A 19485-nucleotide genomic window follows, 5' to 3' on the forward strand; every position below is an offset into this window, starting at 1 on the left:
AAAGTGTTTTTTGATAGAGAAATTTGCTAGAGCCCCTGAAGCTTTGGCGAATCTACAAAAATTCAGTATTGAACATTCACATGAAAAGTTTGTGTGACTGATTCACATGATCACCGTGTTGCTGTTTGGTGTTGCAAACACTCAAAGAACAACACTGACGCAGAGTGTTGATCGAAGAGTGGTTTCGTTTGTTTTAAGCAATACGTTTTTTAGTTTATGCATCTAGCGTTTAGTATTGATTTGTTTTGATGCATTTTAATTCCTTGGAGTGTCAAGGAATTTAGTTTTGTTATTTTCACTAGTTTTGGTTTGTGTAAAGTTTTACATATTTGTCTAGTGAAGTTTTTTTTTGCCATGAGGCATCGCACAAGTATTCGTACTTGTGCATGATTTAAATTACTGGTGTTCATTTATTAAAATTTAAGTGAGTGTGTTAAATTTAAATTTCCGCTGCCGTGTTGTGTGCTGGTATTGCCAACACCGATCACAGCACCAAATTCTGATATACTCGTTTTAATTGTTTTCTGTAAATTTATGAGCTACAACCCTTTCAAGAATGACTAAAACAATCGATTCTCCAGATATCGACGAACAAAATATATGTAGAGAGCTTTCAAGATAGAGCAGAGAATAGAGAGAAAATATGAGAGCATAAGAATTATTTCTCATCAATTAAATGAATGTAGGGACGAGGCATTATTTATACTAATTCAAAAGTTGCAACTAAGGATCACAACCTTTTGAGAAATTCATAGCCAAAGGACATGTCCGTTCTTTATTTGGGGTGTCTCTTACGTCAAGAGACTTGAATGGATCACCAAAATCATCATTTAGGTGAAATAATGTCAGATAGCTTGAAAATACATCACAACTTTTCGTTAAACAAACTGTCGGGGATGCTGGGGGGACCAGAACGCTGACCTTACTACCTGGAGAACTCCAGGAAGCCTTTGGCGCGCTAGAGGCGGCCATTATCCCCAACCTTGCTGCTCAAAATTTTCTTCTAGGCAGCACTCCTATGCGCATTTGGAGCTTGAGTTTAGCCTCCAGAACTATCGTTTCGAGTTTTTTTAGCCTCCAGAGCTATCGTTTCGAGTTTTCTTTACTTCCTTGCTTAATTTTTAATTCATCAAACCTATAATACCAACATACTTTTTAAAAATTTGTTTGGTTTTCCAAATTATTCTTTATTGGCAACATTTATTTTGCCTTTTACACTTTTTTTTTAAAAGGTGGTGGGTTAGGCTTGAGGTAGATTGAGTTGAGTTGAGATTTTCCAACACATCAAATTGGAGGGCCATATCGCACCGACCAGTTTGACGACGAATTGTGGCCGGTCGATGTTAGTTGGCTCATTTTGCCATCTTTACTTCAATATTAGTTATTGAACACATGTTACTTTAGCGTAATTGTATCAGATGTAAAAAATAGATAATGCCAATGATATGAAACATGTACTAATAGTTTAACATCAATCACAAAAACAAATGAAGAAGACCATTGTGTGCATCGAAATGATGCCAAGGCAACATTACATCTAATTGTTAGATTCATTTGGATAATCATTTTATGATTAAATCCTACATTTATAGGTCTCAATTCTTAACAATGAAAAGCGGTAGTGGCATTCATTTTTTATTGGCTGCTCATTAATTTAAAAAAGGTTAAAAGTGTTAAAATCAGGAATTTGCTACGAAAATGTTGTATTGGAATATTCGCCTTATCCATCCATCCATCCATCCATCCATCCAAGAGGGATTGGATTGTTTATTTAATTTCCTCGAGCGATTTGCAACCACACATCAAAATTATTTATTGCTCGGAAAGGATAGGATATAGAATAGAACAGGACAGAAAATCAACAAGGAGATGGCTTCCGCAACAACCAGACACCCATTTACACTCTTTAAACTGCACAACACTCAACCTCAAACACTAATCAAAACACCCGCGTTTTTCAAGCCTCGGAGATCCATTATCATCTCCACTACTTGGATCAAGTCCACTGATGTGTCCAATGAAGACAAATCCATTTCAGAAGAAGCGCCAAAAGTCGACAAGAGAAGACAGGACGAGAAATTTGCTGTGATAAACACTGGGATTTACGAATGCAGATCTTGTGGTTACAAATACGACGAGGGTATTGGGGACCCTTCGTATCCGATTCCACCTGGTTTGCCATTCGATCGGCTTCCGGATGATTGGAGATGCCCCACTTGCGGTGCTTCGCAGAGTTTCTTCGAGAGTAAGCGCATGGAAATCGCGGGGTTTGCTCAGAATCAGCAGTTCGGATTGGGGGGTAATGCGCTTACTTCGGGTCAGAAAGCTGTCCTCATATATGGTAGTTTGCTTCTTTCATTTGCTCTCTTCTTGTCTGGTTATTTTATTCAATAATGTGTTCATTAAATTTAATATACATTGCAGGACCATGTTAATTTTTTTTTGCTAGCAAAACATTAATGTAATAAGCAAGTAGAGTGAAGAAGATAACATAACATCATTGCCCATGCCTTTATTGGTACTTACATTCATGGTTTGCCGGAACGGTTGCGTAGCTTGGAACGGCAACTATAGTTCCAGTTCCAGTTCCAATGTTATGTCGTGGAACGGTTGTATAAAAAAATTTAATAAATTAAAAAAATTAGTAAAAAAATTTAAATATAAATCACATTATACTAAAACATAAAATCTATGAACTTATTAAAAATTAATATATCAATACAAAACTATTTTACAATAATAGCACAATAAGAAATACACATTAAAAATTATAACTTACCAAAGCTAATACTATGAGGAGTGATGTGGATGAGCGAAATCATTGTTATATTCTCCATGAGTATCCCGTTGATTAAATTGATTTCGAACATTTGGATATTGACGTAATTGTCTATAAGGATATTGATTAGATTGAGATGACGAAAGATCATTAGAATGGGATGATTGATTTTGTACTTGTGTTTCGTCACGACGATTATAGTATCTGAATCCACGATACCCACTAGAACTATCAGTTGTACTTGAAAATCTATACTCGGGACCATGACTTTCAACACCACGCCATATAGATGATGAAGATTCATTGTATCTATCACCAATATATTGAGATGACCCATAATCAAATCCACGATGTCTAATTCCATGTGTACCAGAACTCATTTAGGTAACAAGGGGAAAAAACTCATTTAGGTATTCAAGAAAGTCTTCAAAATCAAATCAGAAAAAAAACCTAATCTTATTCTAAACTCATTCCAACCCCAAAACCCAATTCCCTAGTGCAACAACCTCCTGAATTCTACCCAAAACATAAATATTCGAGAATAATAATGGGAAGTTTTATCAAATGCAGTTGATGATTAAAAAACCTGGATTAAAAACACAAAGATAACCTTCTGATCGGTGGATTCAGGCGAGCCTTGCTGAAGATGGTACATCTAGTTAGCACTTTCACGTTCCGTTCTGACCTACCGTTCCGTTCCACCGTTAAAGTGCCACTATACGTGGAAGAACAGCGCTACAAAGCTATCACCGATTTGCACTGGAACTTTGGAACGTAAGTGACCGTCCCGTTCCGGAAGCGTTGCGGCCCTTCCGGCGAACCATGCTTACATTTCACAAACGTTTGAAAAATATCTCGAAAATTTCATTAAAGATTCGAAATCTCGTCTGTTATGTTATGTCATAACCTATACTCCAAAATAGCGACTAATATATTTCCTTAACCATGTTCAAGTGCAAATTACCAAGCGTGATGGGCGGTAGCAATCATGATATTGTACTATTCTGTTGGATCATCTAATCGTGATATTGTACTATTCCGGAAACTTTTAAACTGTGAAAACATTGATCGGCAGGCATGTGTACCCATTTGATCTTTCACAAAGCTCTCTTATATATTGATCATCTCACGGGTTAATTTTTTGTTTTATTAAAAATTATTAATGTTTATGTAAAAAATATTACTTTTCACCGTTAGTATAGATTGAATCAACTCGTTATCATCCGTGAGACAATCTCATAGAAGACTTTTATCTTTTGAGATGGCATTAACAAGTTTGGGGCTTGGAATGAGAAACTTAATAGATTGGCAAAATCCCTTTTTTTACTTGTTTGCCTCCTAATTTACCCAAAACTGGAAAAGGCCTGGAATATTTTTTTATCCCGTTAAACTACACGTAGTTTTACCCTATCAAACTTCAGTGATGAAGAATGATAAATAAAGTTTTTTTTTTTTAAAAAACAAACTTATCACCTATTTTTTGATAGATAAATAACCTGATACTTGCAAAATAATAATAATAAAACAGACTCCAACACTAACGATTATCTTATTTTAACAAATGAAAGTCATTTTTTTTAAAAAAAAAACCGAAAACAAAATGTGCAAGAAGCCCATAAATTTGAAATTTGTTCTCAAAACTAACCTCAATATCAAGAGCCATGGTGAAGGAATTGAAATTCACGTTGGAGGTGTTTTAAACCCAAAAAGACCCAAAAAGAAAATGCTAATCCGATGACTTGACTAGTCATCACTTCAAATTGATATGATAATAGGCAACAGATCCGGATTTTGTGTGTATGTGTGGAACTTTACCTTGCATCTCCAAAATAGTCGAGCGATTTGCGCAATTTGTTATTCATCTCGTGGAGTTTCTCCATAGCCAAATGTGATTTATAAAAGATTTAGCACATGAAATTCGGGATCTACCATCGCATTATCAGCAACCTTCTCTTGGCTTACCGTGAAAATCAGATCTATAACTAGAATTTGAGGAGTTGCGTCCATTTTCAATTCGTAAATACTTGCGGATTCTGTGAAGCTGTCTGTATAATTGCATAACTTTGATAGCCTCCATCGGAATTTCTTAACGGAAATATTTTATTCATAGGGTGTTACTTTACAATTAAAGAAATGCAATGCAATCGTATCAATGATACACTGACACTCTTCTAGCGAGTAGAAACTCCACGAGAAAGGGTAAGCAGCCGAAGCAAATTGTAAAGTGTGAGATATAAGAAACAAGGAGTGAGAAACCCAAATTTCAAATTATGCATAAACCTCGAAACGTTTACAATCTGATAAGGTATTTATTTACTATGCCCACTAGCGAATGTAAACTTCCCAATGACATTGCAAAATCCCAATTGATATCCAACCCAATCGTATACCGTAGCAATGTGTTGTATTTGCACGTCGATTATATTACATGAACAAGTTTCTTTTATAATAAAAACATATACAGGTAACCTGTGTTTTTTGTCTAAAAGAACCAAGTGTTTGAAGTCGATCTTTTACTCCCTGGCAATGAAACAGTGGCAGCAACGAACAAATAAAAGATATATGTCTCAGTACCATATAAAATAATCTATCGGTGATAAAAACACACCTGCATCTGCAAACTCAAAAATCCAAAATCACCACTTCTAGCTGGAATCTGTATGCAACAAGACAGAAATATACTTCGTGTTCTCATCTTTTGAATTCTCTTAGATAGCAGGTGCATTTTCATAGATTGATGCTACCATAACAGCTCTATGATGCTACCATAACAGCTGTTTGGTTATTCATTTGGATGAATTGGAGGAGTTGCGTCCATATTCGATTCCAAATATCACTTCTGGAGTTCTGAATCCATGAGGTTCACTGGTTCAGCGTGGGCTTATATTTGAGCTGGTAGACCATCTTCTTCATCGGTCTTTCATGATGCTCTGTACTACTAACTTGTCGTCTGGAATACATTTCTGTACTCCCAGCTGCAGGTCTAGTGATCCATTTAGGGGGTGGTGATGGAAGTGGACCAATGTCGGGCACCAGTTGGGGAAGTACATGAGTTATTTGACTAGAATTTGGAGCTCCTGAAGATGCAGGCGCAGGTGGTCTCATTTTTGAGCCACCTTCTATACACAACGCAGAAATGCCATTTCTTAGGTCCTGTTGCTGCTCCATATATGAAATTCTATCTTGCAGCTTGAAACCTACATTTGGTCTATAGTCTTGCTTATTAATTGGGGAAACATGATACTTAGAACTAACTGCTGGGCCTCGAGGGAGGTAATGTCTGTCATGAAAATTTGGATCATTATAATAGCCCAGTTCATAACCATATTGACCAGCACCCTGCTCAAATCCCAATTGCCCAGCTGCTCTTGGCCTATATATTGCATGATGATTACTTGATGAATTTTGGGTAGATGTTCCGTCAGAAATAACTCTTTCATAACCTGGAGGTCCAGCAGGCCTTGGTCTATTTATTGCTTGATTTTCCCGGAAATTGCGATAACTCATCTGCTCTGATTTAATATTGAGTGTGTTTTGAACCAAACGGTACGCAGCTTCTCCCAAAGTGGGACCGGATATTGCCCCAGAAACTTGCATTCTGGGAAACGAAGTAAAACCAACAAACATATGAGAAGAAGAACAAGGATACTACCATTTCAAATCAAAACATAGTTTACCACTCCTCATTTGCAGAGGTTGAGATAGTGATTGGACAAAAGAAGCTCAAACTTTCCACAAATACCAAATTTAGAACTTGATTGATCAAATTGAAGAATTTGTAGTTGTTCAAAAATGATACGAGACTTGGTAAGTAACCTAATCAATACAATCCAGGTATAACAATTAACCTGTCTTTGCCCAGCTGATTCCTGCCCCTGTTGTCTTCATGCCATAAGACAGGGAAAGGTTTTATGTCAATAGATCTCAAAACCTGCAATTAACATAAGGGGCCCATCATGAGAGCAAAAGAAACTCACTGAAATGATGCATCTCAAAGTCGAAAAGCAGTTACTCCGGAAATTGCTGCTATATGCACTAGGGCAATGCCCTTACTCTAGCATTCCCATGCCGGCTATGGAAACTACTATCACACCATTCGACACCCATCTGAACATTGAACATGTTATATATCTAACCTTCCACTATGATACTAATAGCCCAGGGGGAAAAATTGAACATGTCATATATCTAACCTTCCACTAAGAGAGCCTCACGCAACACGATCGAACTAAGTATGTGGAGATATATAGGCATTTCATCAAAGAAAAGATTGAGGAATGTACCATAACCTATTTTATGTGCCTGCAAATCATGGAATCCTGATATTCTCACTAAGGCCCTTCCAAGAAATAACTTCGAAAACTTAAAATCCAGCCTGGGTGTGCTTGACTTTCACAACCAAATTGAAGGGGGAGGGGTTGTGGAAATCAAATTTTCTGAATCTTTGATTGAGATAAATTAGTTTTTTTATTGTGTAGGAGATCTCTCCTCCATAGCAAATAAACCAATTGTCTATTTCTCAAGATCATAAAAGTTTTAGCAGTAACTTTATATCCGAAACGCTTTAAGCTTCAGAAGATTTTTCTTAGACGAATGATGTTCAAATTCTATCGAAAAAGATCAGACAGACAAGTTTAAAATTCTTTATTTTCTGTCAGAAGTTGTCGATACATGGTAGAAAGAAGTAACTCAAAATTACCATATGTAAGATACTGTAAATGAGACATTGTACTTCATGCGTGTTCTTATATAGGTGTATAATATTTATAGCACAGTAAACGTTGTTAAGTAAAAGTTGTTATGATCCATTTAAGAAGTCGCATCTTTTATTGAAAGGTAAGAAAAAATGACATCAAAATATTTGAACATTGATCATCTATATAAATGGTTCCTTCAATCAAATACTACAAGGATCAAAAGCACCAGGGGTCAACCAGGTATGCCTTTTAAAATAACTAATGTAACTACTGCAACCTATAAAACAACAACTATGACTATAATTTAAGGACGAATAATACTTGACGTAGTGAATGCTCCTTTAATATAAATCCATATCCAAAGGTAAAGAAGCAGAAAAATAATTTCACATACCTTCGCAGGAAAAATTACACCTTCAGGAGGCTTTGGAAGGTGAGCATGCTGAGATGGATTAAGATAAGTGATGTTTCTGCAAAAGCACATACACTTGACTTTTTTGCTAAACTATATATATATATATATATTGTTTATAATCAATATAACTTACAAAACTTGATTATCAGTAATGTCTCCCAACCCATTGACAGGGGAAGCAACCACTTGTCGAAACACATTCCTCTTAGTTAGCCACAGGAATCCATTCATTCCGCCACTGAAAAACCAGAAAATGGAACGATGTTTGCACAATAACCAAAAAGAGCAAAGTTGGCCAAATCATACCAAATAACCAACCTCGAAACAGTGTCAATAGGCCATGTCGAATCTTCAATGTTACAAAGACGATAGTAAAAGGTAATTTGGGCAGCTAATGCATGAAGAGGATGGACATACAGCAAATCAAACATCACACTATTCCGAAATTGTTCTTCCTCCTAAAATAACAGGAATGATCAGAGCTAAAACGATGAAGATAAGAGCCCTCATATTTCCACCCTCTCCATAAAGAGCAATTGGCATTTGTAAATCATTGCTTCAGCATTCTGAAAATTGCTAAGCATAAAAGATAATTTGGGCACACGTGTGAATTGTCCATAAGAAAATTAACAGAAGGCTGCGTTAGGCACGGTGTCTTCTATATGAGATAGCCACAGGTACCATCAAGACAAAAGATGAAGTGAAGTTAGCCTTTTGTTCTACTCCAACTACCTAGCAGATATCTTTTCTTTTTTGTGAAGGTCTATGAAGCACGGATACTTCCAAACATGCCAATTTATCATGGACGGAATTTCTAAGCATGCCAGTGTATCATATCGAATATTTCCTGGATACAGATACATGGCAAGTACCAAGTATTGGATACTTCTATTGCAGTATTTGAAAAATGATTTAAAAAGTAAAATTTGGATACCATATCCAGCTTGGCCAACAACTACGTATAGACCAAGTTGGATACTTAAAGAATATTTAATTTTTTTTAAAATGTTATGATTTTTATTAAACAATAAAGAAAAACAAATCTAAAAGAATTCAATTAAAAATTTATGGAATATATTTGATCGGATATAGTTGTATGTTTGTCGAGGCATTGTGGTATGAAAGAGAGCAAAAATTCTTTATGGTGTAAAATACATTTCATAGAGTTGCGTTATATAGGCCACGCTACCGAAATTCTCCACAGTCCCAGGCACTATAGAACAACTATTCCTAGTAATAATAAGAAATATAAAATAATACAGTATATAGAATATTTAAACAAAAAATATCTAAATGAATCTATCTGTAAATATATCTTTATATTTTTTAACACCCCTCAAATGAATGCAGATGTTGATCATGTCTAACTTATAAATAAAAACTTTGAACTTTGGCCTGAAATCGCCTTTAGTTAACATCAGCTGTTTGCTAGCAACCTAATCAAGTCTAACTAAAAAATGGGGTAAAGTGACATATATATACACACAAATTCAGGAATATTTTCAATCGAACTGTGAAACATTTCACATACTGGTAACCAAGGGGGGATTCATGAGCACACAGAATTTGACAAAATAACTATTAGGCTCATGAAAGTACACAGAAATTGAAGTATTCATCTTCCATACCATCAAAGTGTCTTCAAGTTTCTTAGTTTCGGCAATCAATTTCTTCTCATCAATGAAAGGCAATTTGACAACCCCCTATGTTTCCGCAAATGAAAGATTTCTCATACTCATTAGCCAAATAAATCAAATAACGTTAATCAGCAGCCAAGGAAACAACATTTGAGTAAGATATGGAAGAATACCTGCCAAGCAAAACGCTTCCCATTCATGTCAATTTCAAAATCTGCGCATTTGACAGATGAACAGCTTGTATAAAAAAATTAGAGGAAAAAACATTTAAAATATGTTTTCAGGAAACCACAGACTGTACCAGTCGGGTAGAAATAAAAAATGGGAGATGAAGGATCAGTCATCAGTCTCCTGTATTTCTCAGGAACAGCACTTGAGCTGTATATCAAGCATACAATAGATATTTTTAACTTAGGCAACAAATGAATTAAGAGGCAACTTAAAAGTTTCCAACTCTAAATAAATGGAAAAAGAAGTGAAGGACCTTGCAGATGGTAGGGTTCCTAAAAGCTGATCAAAGGGTTTAAAAGGTTCCCCAGGGAAAAAGGTTATTTCCAAGTCAGCTAATCCTTCAAGATCAGATGCAAATGGGGCATAATGATATGGATAGTACCTGGATAAAGATCAAGTAAGCCAAGTAAACTTACTGGGAAAGTTAGACATTGCACAATGAAACTGTATGGCCCTACACCTTTGAAAACCTTTTACATGTTAACAGCACATATGGGACTAAACTTTAAGGTCCAAATTGATTTGGCATGGCAAGAGAGTATGACTCTGCCATGCCCAAACATTAAAAATTAAAGATTAATAAAGGAATTTTTGCTTCGTTTGTTTCCCAATTTTCATTGCACTTGTGAAGACGGTAAATTTCATTCATTAACTTCCTCTTCCAGCAAAAACTTCTGTATAGGTATGCATTTATCGGACTATTAAGAAGACACAATACATACCACTGCCATGAGCAGACACCTTGGTAATAATAACGGCAAACCCAACACAGTCCTTCCACATACTTCAATACCTGCAAAACAACTCTTTATCCACCTATGCCAGATTGGAAGTAGGCTTTAGAAACACACTCAGTACCAGTTGGGTATCAATCAGTAATATAGATTGGGCGTACTAAAATCTGATCATAATTTTTCATAGAACCTTTTGAGTAAGCTGTATTGCTTTTCCATAAGAGTACGTTATAACTCTAATTACGGCCATAGACATATTTAAACAATAAAATATAATCAGTTACAAAATCAAAGCAATATACTACAAGAAGCTTGTAATCAATAGGTTCAAAAAATATTCAGAATCTTAGCACAGTTTTACAAAAAGAGATCTTAAACACATGCCATAGTGAAGGACCAAAAGAATTTCTAAGCCACAAAAAAGAAAAAGAATAATTGCCAAAGACAAGAGCAAGTTCTTTTCTAATGCACTTCAATAGGCAACTGTTTCAACTATTGAAGCGACACTGAAATGTTTCAATTTTATTTCAATTTCATACACAAGAACATAGTTAAACATTGTTTTTTTTTTTTTTGATACGAAACTAAATTTTATTAATAGATAAAGTTTTACAATAATAGCGGATGAGTAATACGCACAACGAAAAGTAGCACGACTTAAAAAATACTACCCAACTATCTTCATGCCCATACAAATTTCCAATCCCTAATCAAATCTGAAATAGACAAATGATTAAAGTTTTTAATAATAATTGTCCAACTCGCCTGAACTTGATCTTCTCCCAGACTTCGTCCACTGTCTCCGACACCTCTTTAAATATTTTCTTATTTCTCTCTAACCAGATCGACCAAAGCGTACAGTGTATCACCACGTACCAGAAGATCCTAAAATTTCTGCTTGAAATTCCTCCCGGCTCCACAACGATCAAATCTACAGCCCTCCTAGGAAATACCCAATCAAAACCAACTCCAGCAACACTTTTGTCCAAATACCTTTTGAAAAAGAACAATGTACCAACAAGTGATCCTGATTTTCTTCGTGCTTTTGACATAAAGTGCACCATTGCGGACATAACAGACAGAGAGGCCACCTTCTTTGCATCGAATCACAAGTAGGTAGTTTCCCCAGAGCCACAATCCACGCGAAAACCTGAACCTTATGATGGATCGGTACTTTCCAGATATTTTCATAGTAAGGAAAATAAGGGAAAGAAGAAAAAGGAAAGAAGGAATTATAAAAAGATCGAACAGAGAATAGACCTGAAGGGTCTCCCAACCAAACTCTTAAATCCCCCACACCCCTCTCTAATCTAACCGAGTCTAAAACCCTAAAAGGTTAGCGAACTCACCCATTTCGACCTCATTTAAATCTCTTCTAAAACGGACGTCCCAATGAAAGATAGGATTGAGTCCACTAGACTGCACTTCAAAAAAACTACTGATTGGTTTTATTAATAGAGGTACAAATCCGAAAAATAGATGGAAAACGCTCTTGGAACGACTCCCCCCTCCAAACATCTTCCCAAAAACGAATGACATTACCCTTTTTTAACACCGCCCCCACCAAGAGATGAAAATCTGGGTAAGAACGAGAGATAAATTTCCACGGGCTTCTAAATGTTGAGTTCCTGGCCAATCCCGCATCCCACCCATTATCTTGGAGACCATAAATGCTTGTTATAACTTTTTTCCACGACGTCTCCCTTTCCACCGACCCTCTCCACCACCATTTCCCCAACAATGCTCTATTTCTCAAACAAATATTACCCAATCCCAGTCCTCCCCTGTCCTTCGGTTTACTAACCTGTGCCCAGCCAACAACATGACAATGTGTGCCCCCGTCTGCTCCATCCCACAAAAAGTCCCTCATCAACTTTTCCATCTTTTTCTCCACCCGTCCTGGCACTCTAAATAAAGACATGAAATAAGATGGCATAGCGCTCAACACTGACTGTATCTAAGTTAGCCGGCCTCCCCTTGATAGAAATGTCTTTTTCCATGATGCTAATTTTCTTGCCATTTTTTATATGACTGTTCCCAAAAGTTTATTTTCATGGCTATCCGTATCTGAGAATTCAAAGTCAATATCATTTCCGAGCAAATCATCTTCCGAGTCGTGAAGCTCCATTACTGCTCTGCTATCTAAATCATTAATCCCGCCATGCTCGTTTTCTTCACTGCTGCCGAAGTAATTGGTCATCTCTTCATCATCATCAACCGCCTTTCCTTTTCGAACACTGGATTTTCCATTTTTCCGGCAATAAACGTTCCCATAAGTCTTTACTGGATGATTGTTGGTTTCTGTACCCCCGCATGAATGCTTCTTCTCCTCCTCTCCTCTGCCAGAAAATGATTCGACAGGTGATTGTTTGAATTTCGAGACTTCTTTCAGAACCACTCTCCTCAAAATTTTGTACACTTTGCCTCCATATGTTTTTGAACATGTTCCCTTATTGCCCTCTGGAATGCATTGTTTTTCCTTCAAGTATGTCGGCACCTGAGACTCTTCCATATTCACCCCGCTGTCCTCATAAGCCTCCGGTGTGTTCCTTGCATCGATGATCTTCGGTGGTCACATGTTTCTTTCATTTCTTCTTTTCCTTTGATAGTAGATGTTGTTTTCTCCGCTACTACTCTCTGTTCTTTTTCAATGTTTTTGTTACCCCATCCCGCTAAAATCCTCTTTCCATTCACCAGAACTTGTGCATAAGTTTGGCGTTTGTATTGTTCGTATGCCTTTGGATCAAAAGAAACTACCTTGATGCTTATATCTATAATCCCCCCTTCCAATGGAATACGCATTGTACTCCGAATAAATCCTCCTTCAAGGCCTTTAACCTTGATATTGGCTGCTTCCAGGTTACGATAGAACATGGTATCATTACTGATGGCCAACAATCCCCCACACTGTTCCCCAATGATCGTGAAAGTGTCGTGTGACCAAAGGTTCCAAGGTATCCCTAAAATTTGTAGCCAGCTGTTGCAGCATTTTTGCATCCTATCTTGCGTATTAATATCCTGTCTCCATTCCTCAAATTCCAAGGTTACCCCAGTCTCAAAAAATCCTCTTTTCAGCTTAATGTAATAAGCCAAATCTTCCGAGGTTGATGGCCACCACACTGCCTTGTTAGCTTGAAAGGGAAATACCTCAACCGGTTTGTTGGTAGACTTCCGAAGAATATCTTGAATAAGTTTCCAAGTGATGTTTACCCTTCCTTTAGTAATCACAACAGCTTCCTGCACTTCCTTGTCAATGTTTGATTTTCGAAATCCTTCGTAGCTGACTGCTCCTTGTATCTAGAACTCCTCTTCATATCCTTGACATCTGGTTGAACATGTTGATTCCTAGGCAGGGCGAAACCACGATGTAGTGTAACTTGATTGTTCTTCCCCTGATATCTTCCTGACAATAGCAACCTCAATGATGACGATATACTCTTCCATCCCCCTGATCTAAATCCACTGGGCACTATTGTAGCTTGTTTTCTTCCGTTATTACTAAATTTTGTCACTTCAATGAAACTGCCTCGTTTATTATCAATTTTCTGCATGGTGAAGACCGCATTCCGTCCCCTGTATCTATGGAACTCCGAATCTGGAGAAGGGTTATAGACAAAATCATCGAGTCTCAGGCTTACCCATCGCGCTTCGTCACGTTCAAAATCCAACATGTAGCTCAACTTCCTGGTTAGTTCTTCCCACCAGACGGAGCCGCCACCATTTCCCAACCGTAACTTGAAGATCTTGTGTTCAATGCGTATAACTTCTTCGCAACCCGTTTGCGCATAACTTGGTTCCTCCCTCCAAGTCGACATGTCACTGTCTGCTAAAGGAAAAGACCAATCGGCCCGCTGTCAAGGTTGTGGCCGAGAGAAGCGAGAACAATCCAACTAATCGGCGAGAAAAAAGAAAAAATAAAAGCCGTCGACGGCCGTCGGCCGGCGCCGGTGCCTGTGCGAAAAGGCAATCAACGAAACTCAGAAGAAGGAGGAACCGATCGCACAGGGAGTGGCCAAGATGTTTGAAAGCTAAACGAGAGGGAGAGCATTTCAAATTTCTCTCTAAAGTGAGCTTTTACATTGGAACAAAAAGGTTTTCGAAAACTTCAGAATGAGATTGGCATAGTTGGAAAATAAAATTCAGCATTTGGATGAGCAAGAACAAGAGGGGCAGGGGTAAGAGGAGGTAGCAATTGAGAAAAAAAAGATCACATATTCAATAGAAGAGCTAGTATGCCGAAGAAATCAGACTGATAATCAGAAAGAGAATTTGAAATAGTTGAGTGAAGGGGATCATAACACAAAATTCTTTCATTCATTACTAAATCACTACAGGAGTATATCAACTATTGATAAACTGGAGGAGGAGGATGGGTCGGTATCGTCAAACAGTGAGCAGAATGAGTTGGCCATAATAGAGTTCTTCAAAAAATTGTACAATAAATCTGGGGAGAGGGGCTGGGGAATAGAAAGAGTGGAATGGTGTTCTATCGATGGTGAGGATGGAGTTGGTTGGAGAGACCTTTGATTAAAAAAACGGTTTTTAGAGAGATGGAGGAAAGGCATTGGGCCCAGATGGCTTTACATTGGCATTTTTTCAGGATCTGATGAAGGTTGTTGATGAATTCTTTGAGGGGGTGTCATAAATAGCATTACCAACGAGACATACATTTGCTTATTACCGAAGAAACAAGATTTAGTCAAAGTTAAAGACTTGAGGCCAATCGGCTTGACAACAAGTTCGTATAAGATTATTGCCAAGGTTTTAGCAAGTAGATTGAAGAAAGTTTTATCCACCACTACAGCAGAAAATCAAAGTGCTTTTATAGAAGAGAGAGATTCTCGACTGTTGCCTTATAGCTAATGAGGTGGTGGAGTTGAGGAATAAAAAAAAAAAGAGATGGGTTTTTAAAGTCGACTTTGAGAAGGCGTATGACAATGTGGATTTGGGTTTTTTGGATTATGTTCTACTGACAAACAGGTTTGGAGAGAGGTACCGTAAGCGGATTCAGGGTGTGTTTCTACTGTTTCATTATCAATTCTTATTAATCAAAGGCCTATAGATAAATTTAAGGGTGAGAAAAGACTCACAAGAGGTGATCCACTTTCACTTTTCCTGTTTAATTTGGTAGCAAACATGTTGGACAGATTGATTCATAAGGCCAAGGCAATTAATCTCCATTCAAGGTTTGAAAGTGGGTAGAGAGCGAGTAAAGATGTCACACATTCAGTTTGCGGATGATACTCCGTTCTTCGTCAAAAATGCAAGTCATTTGAGATTTCTGCTAGAGGTCTTAAACTCGTTATATCAGATGTAAGGATTAAAGATCAATAAGGAAAAAAGTGTCATGTTAGGCGTAAATTGTGGAGGAAAAAAACAGGATGAGTTAGCTCTAGAGATTGGTTGTGGGAAGGAAAGCTGGCCAATTACATATCTGGGAGTTCCACTGGGCAGAAATCCGATGAAAATTTCTTTTTGAGAACCTTTAGCCAGTTGGAAGAAAGTATTTCTGTCTAGAGGGGAAGATTAACTTTGATTTTTGTGGTGTCAAATGCGTTGCCAATGTATTTGATGTCCCTTTCTAGGGTCCCCAGGGGTATAGCGGAGATTATGGAAAAATTATGAGAGATTTTTTATAAGATGTAGCTGATGGAGATTCACATTGTCAAATGGTAACGGGGATTCAGTCTATAAACCGAAAGAAAGATGAGGATTGGGTATTGGAAAAATTTGTCTAAGGAATTGGGCCTACTGGGGAAGTAGTAGTGGAGATTGTGAGCAAAAACGGGTTACACGATAACGGTTGGTACACAGGTCTGGCAAGTTACGGTAATTTTAGAAGTCCGTGGAAGTTTATCTCAAGAATTTATCCGGCTTTTCATCAGTCTCCGAGGGTGGTGGTTAGAGGGGGTAATAGGGTAAGGTTTTGGGAGGATAGGTGGTGGGAATATTCTTTTAAGGATCTTTATCCTATTATCTTCCAGCTTTCGTCGGTTCATAATGACATTTTTTTAATTTTGACAAAATGGAGAAATGTTCCGCCATTTCTTCTTTATCCAGGGACTTGCATCTGCGGAGAGATCTAAAAGATGAGGAAATGAACGAAATGAGTTCTTTGTTAGGATCTTTAGACAGAGTCAGATTGGTCGAGGGGATGAAGATACCAGGGCTTGGGATGGGGATCCTTCAGGAGTTTTCTCGGTCAAATCCTTCTATGAGTCCTTCTTCCCTATTAGGGATTTTCCTTTATTATGTTCTTTCATGTCATTTGGAAAAGTCCAATCCCATCAAAGATTCAAGTCTTCTCGTGGACTGCAGTGCTGGGTAAACTGCTTACTTGTGAGATGATGCAAAAGATATGATCTCCGTATGCTCTGTGTCCTACTTAGTGTGTGGGCCGGAAAGGGATGGAGAATCAAGATCGTCTATTTATTCAGTGTTTTTTCACGAGTATTCTTTGGTTCAAGGCTTTGGAGGAGATGGGTTTGCTATGTGTAGTTCCAAGATCATTGCCCGACCGAGCTTTTTGAGGCAGATCTTGGAAGCGATATGGGTAAAAGCGGCAGAACTTTTTGGACAGTAATAGTTCATTGTATTTGCTGGTCAGTATGATTGGAGCGGAATAAACAGATTTTCGACGGTTTAGAAAACACAACCAAATATGCTAGAGAAAAGATTAAAATTCATGCATCTAGTTTGATAGTGAAGCATGCAGATTTTAAGAACTTCTAGATTTCAGATCTAGAAGTTGGAATTTTGTGTGTGAGTTGAGAAGGATTCTTCGTGTTTTTTCTTGCAGTGAGGATCTCTTGTCCGTCCTTTGCAATTCCGTCCTTCGTAATTTGTGTTTCTATTTAATGAATATATTATAGTTTCCCATAAAAAAAAAAAGAATTCCTCGCTCAAAAACATTATTTCCGCTCACAATTAAATTACAAGTAAGATGAGTTTCCTCAATAAAGGTAACAATAGGCGATGTTTCTTTTTCTTTTTGGATTCCAGAAGGGCGGGACTTCACAATTAACCTCCACAAAAAGTGGATTGACCAAGGTCTCGAAATTTACCACATAGACCACCATGTACTCCAATTTATGCGCACGTAGAGAAATTGGATCCCATAATTAATTTGCAGATTCATAAACGCAGTTCATACATTCTATTAAGAAAATCCACATATTAGGTTTCAACAAACAACTTCGTAGGATTTGTGCCCCGCTATTTTATGCTGCTTGCCTTGCGGAGAAGAGGTTAAAACATGGCATTTGGACTACCATGTGGACTTAAATTTTGAAGTTGCATGTTGCTAGCAACTATACACTTGGTCATCAAATGATACTAGAGCCAGAATTAAGAGAGGATTGTTAGGTTTGTGCAAATAGCTCATGTTATCCTATGTCGCTGCTTTGTCGCAACAATTGAAACACGACGCTTGGTCTGCTATACAATTCAAAAAAATTGATTTGTATGGTTACTAACAAATATAACTTTTGATATTGCAGCGTACGCCCGAAAATCAATAAATAGAATATTGGCACAAAGTATTGTCACAACCTCAATGTTGAGGAGATTATTTACAATATCAAACAAGATTTTGTTTGATTTTGCAGTTCTAAAATATTTACATCTTTAAAAAAAACTTTAATTGCATATTAAAGAATAAAAACATGATACAATTTAAAATCAAAGGATATATTTTTCCCTTGTTTATTCATTATTGATTACTGTTTTAATTTTCTGAAACAGTTACTATATTTAAACAGACACCCTGGTTTCTGGCACCTCTTATATTAGACTACTGAAATGCATGCAGATAAATGGCTAATTATGAATGGTAAGCATGGTAAATGCGGTAATACTCAAACTGAAGTTGCATCTCAGATAATACAGGAAATTATTAAATCCATCGTATATCTTACATCTCAGTGGATTCTGGAAAATATATAACCCGTTGTAACAACATACATCCACTACATAGTTCCACGATTTAACTATAAGGACAGGAGAGTACATGTAAACGTTTAAAATTCAAACAAGTGCATGAAACAATTTTTTCAACAGAAGAATTAGAAGTATAAGAAATGAGTTTATTGACTGACGAAGAAAGCAAAATAAACACCAGGCTAAAAAGATAACTGTAATGAATGTGGCAAGTATGCTTACCACTTCCATTCTGACTTCATCAAATTTTTTTGGTTCCCACAAACCAAATTTCTCAGAATAATACCTTTCTTTGTATCCAGGCTCCCCCAACTTCACCTGAGAGGATTAACATTTTGGCTGGTTAATACAACAGTTTCAGTAATTATCATCTCAGCCATCATCCAAATATAAGAACTCTATAGTATCAACTATGTTACCAAGCCACACTCCATTGTTTCAAATAAGTCAAAATAATTCCAGTTGTAGAATATAAAAGGTAGAGGCAAGGCATACAAATTAAATCACAATATAATGCGGCAGACCAGAACAAGCAATCCACAATTTCCGTTAACTTTATTCGTGTAAGACATGAATTGCTATAAAATACTACTTTAAGACAAAAATTTAGAGAAGAATAACCTTGTCTGAAGCAGAAGTGTGTGGCTCTTCATTAGTATCTCTTCTTGATTTAAGTTTCATCTCTTCATTATTCTCATATGCCTGAAACAACATAAAGGAAAGAAACCACGGAATTAGTAAAGTTAACCTATAGAATTGATTTCACAGGCAATGACACCATTGCAAAGCACTCCCACTTAGATAACCAGTATATCCTTGTATTAGGCACAAAGAAACCTTATAACTCCATAATCTATCTAGAACATCTAGTAGCCATTTAAAATTCCACAAAAATGTCGATGCCTTTGAAATTTTTTGACTTGGCAGCCTCACGTGTATAACCAATGAACATCACCTGCATGGAAAAAAACAAGGCATGCAAAACTTCGCTGCTGACAATTTTTTTTATAAGAAATGATGTTTTATTAATAATTAAATAGATGTTAATTACAAT

General features: G+C 37.0%; 2 protein-coding genes across 3 annotated transcripts in view; one reads left to right on the plus strand and one right to left on the minus strand.

The window, feature by feature from the left end:
- Window positions 1–1795: 1795 nt before the first annotated feature.
- LOC140985685 (uncharacterized) lies at window positions 1796–2515 on the plus strand. The gene has a single exon (XM_073453569.1). The coding sequence runs from the start codon at window positions 1870–1872 to the stop codon at window positions 2392–2394; it is 525 nt and encodes a 174-aa protein (XP_073309670.1). The 5' UTR covers window positions 1796–1869; the 3' UTR covers window positions 2395–2515.
- A 2512-nt stretch (window positions 2516–5027) lies between these two features.
- Window positions 5028–19485, minus strand: part of LOC140985684 (5'-3' exoribonuclease 4) — a 38787-nt gene continuing 24329 nt past the window's right edge. For both annotated transcript variants that reach the window (XM_073453567.1, XM_073453568.1), the window contains 12 exons: window positions 19053–19133; window positions 18654–18749; window positions 10482–10552; window positions 10013–10141; window positions 9830–9906; window positions 9702–9742; window positions 9520–9594; window positions 8210–8349; window positions 8025–8129; window positions 7871–7946; window positions 6628–6710; window positions 5028–6377 (listed from right to left, as the gene is read on the minus strand). In XM_073453567.1, coding sequence (XP_073309668.1) covers window positions 5642–6377; window positions 6628–6710; window positions 7871–7946; window positions 8025–8129; window positions 8210–8349; window positions 9520–9594; window positions 9702–9742; window positions 9830–9906; window positions 10013–10141; window positions 10482–10552; window positions 18654–18749; window positions 19053–19133 — 1710 coding nt within the window. In that variant the 3' untranslated portion in view covers window positions 5028–5641. The remainder of the gene's footprint in view (window positions 6378–6627; window positions 6711–7870; window positions 7947–8024; window positions 8130–8209; window positions 8350–9519; window positions 9595–9701; window positions 9743–9829; window positions 9907–10012; window positions 10142–10481; window positions 10553–18653; window positions 18750–19052; window positions 19134–19485) is intronic.

The sequence above is a fragment of the Primulina huaijiensis genome, chromosome 10, assembly GCF_012295235.1.
Source record: "Primulina huaijiensis isolate GDHJ02 chromosome 10, ASM1229523v2, whole genome shotgun sequence".
Lineage (NCBI taxonomy): Eukaryota > Viridiplantae > Streptophyta > Magnoliopsida > Lamiales > Gesneriaceae > Primulina > Primulina huaijiensis.

Excerpts from the sequence above, each read along its gene's own strand:
- LOC140985685 (XM_073453569.1), top strand. The coding sequence starts at position 1,870 with ATGGCTTCCGCAACAACCAGACACCCATTTACACTCTTTAAACTGCAC.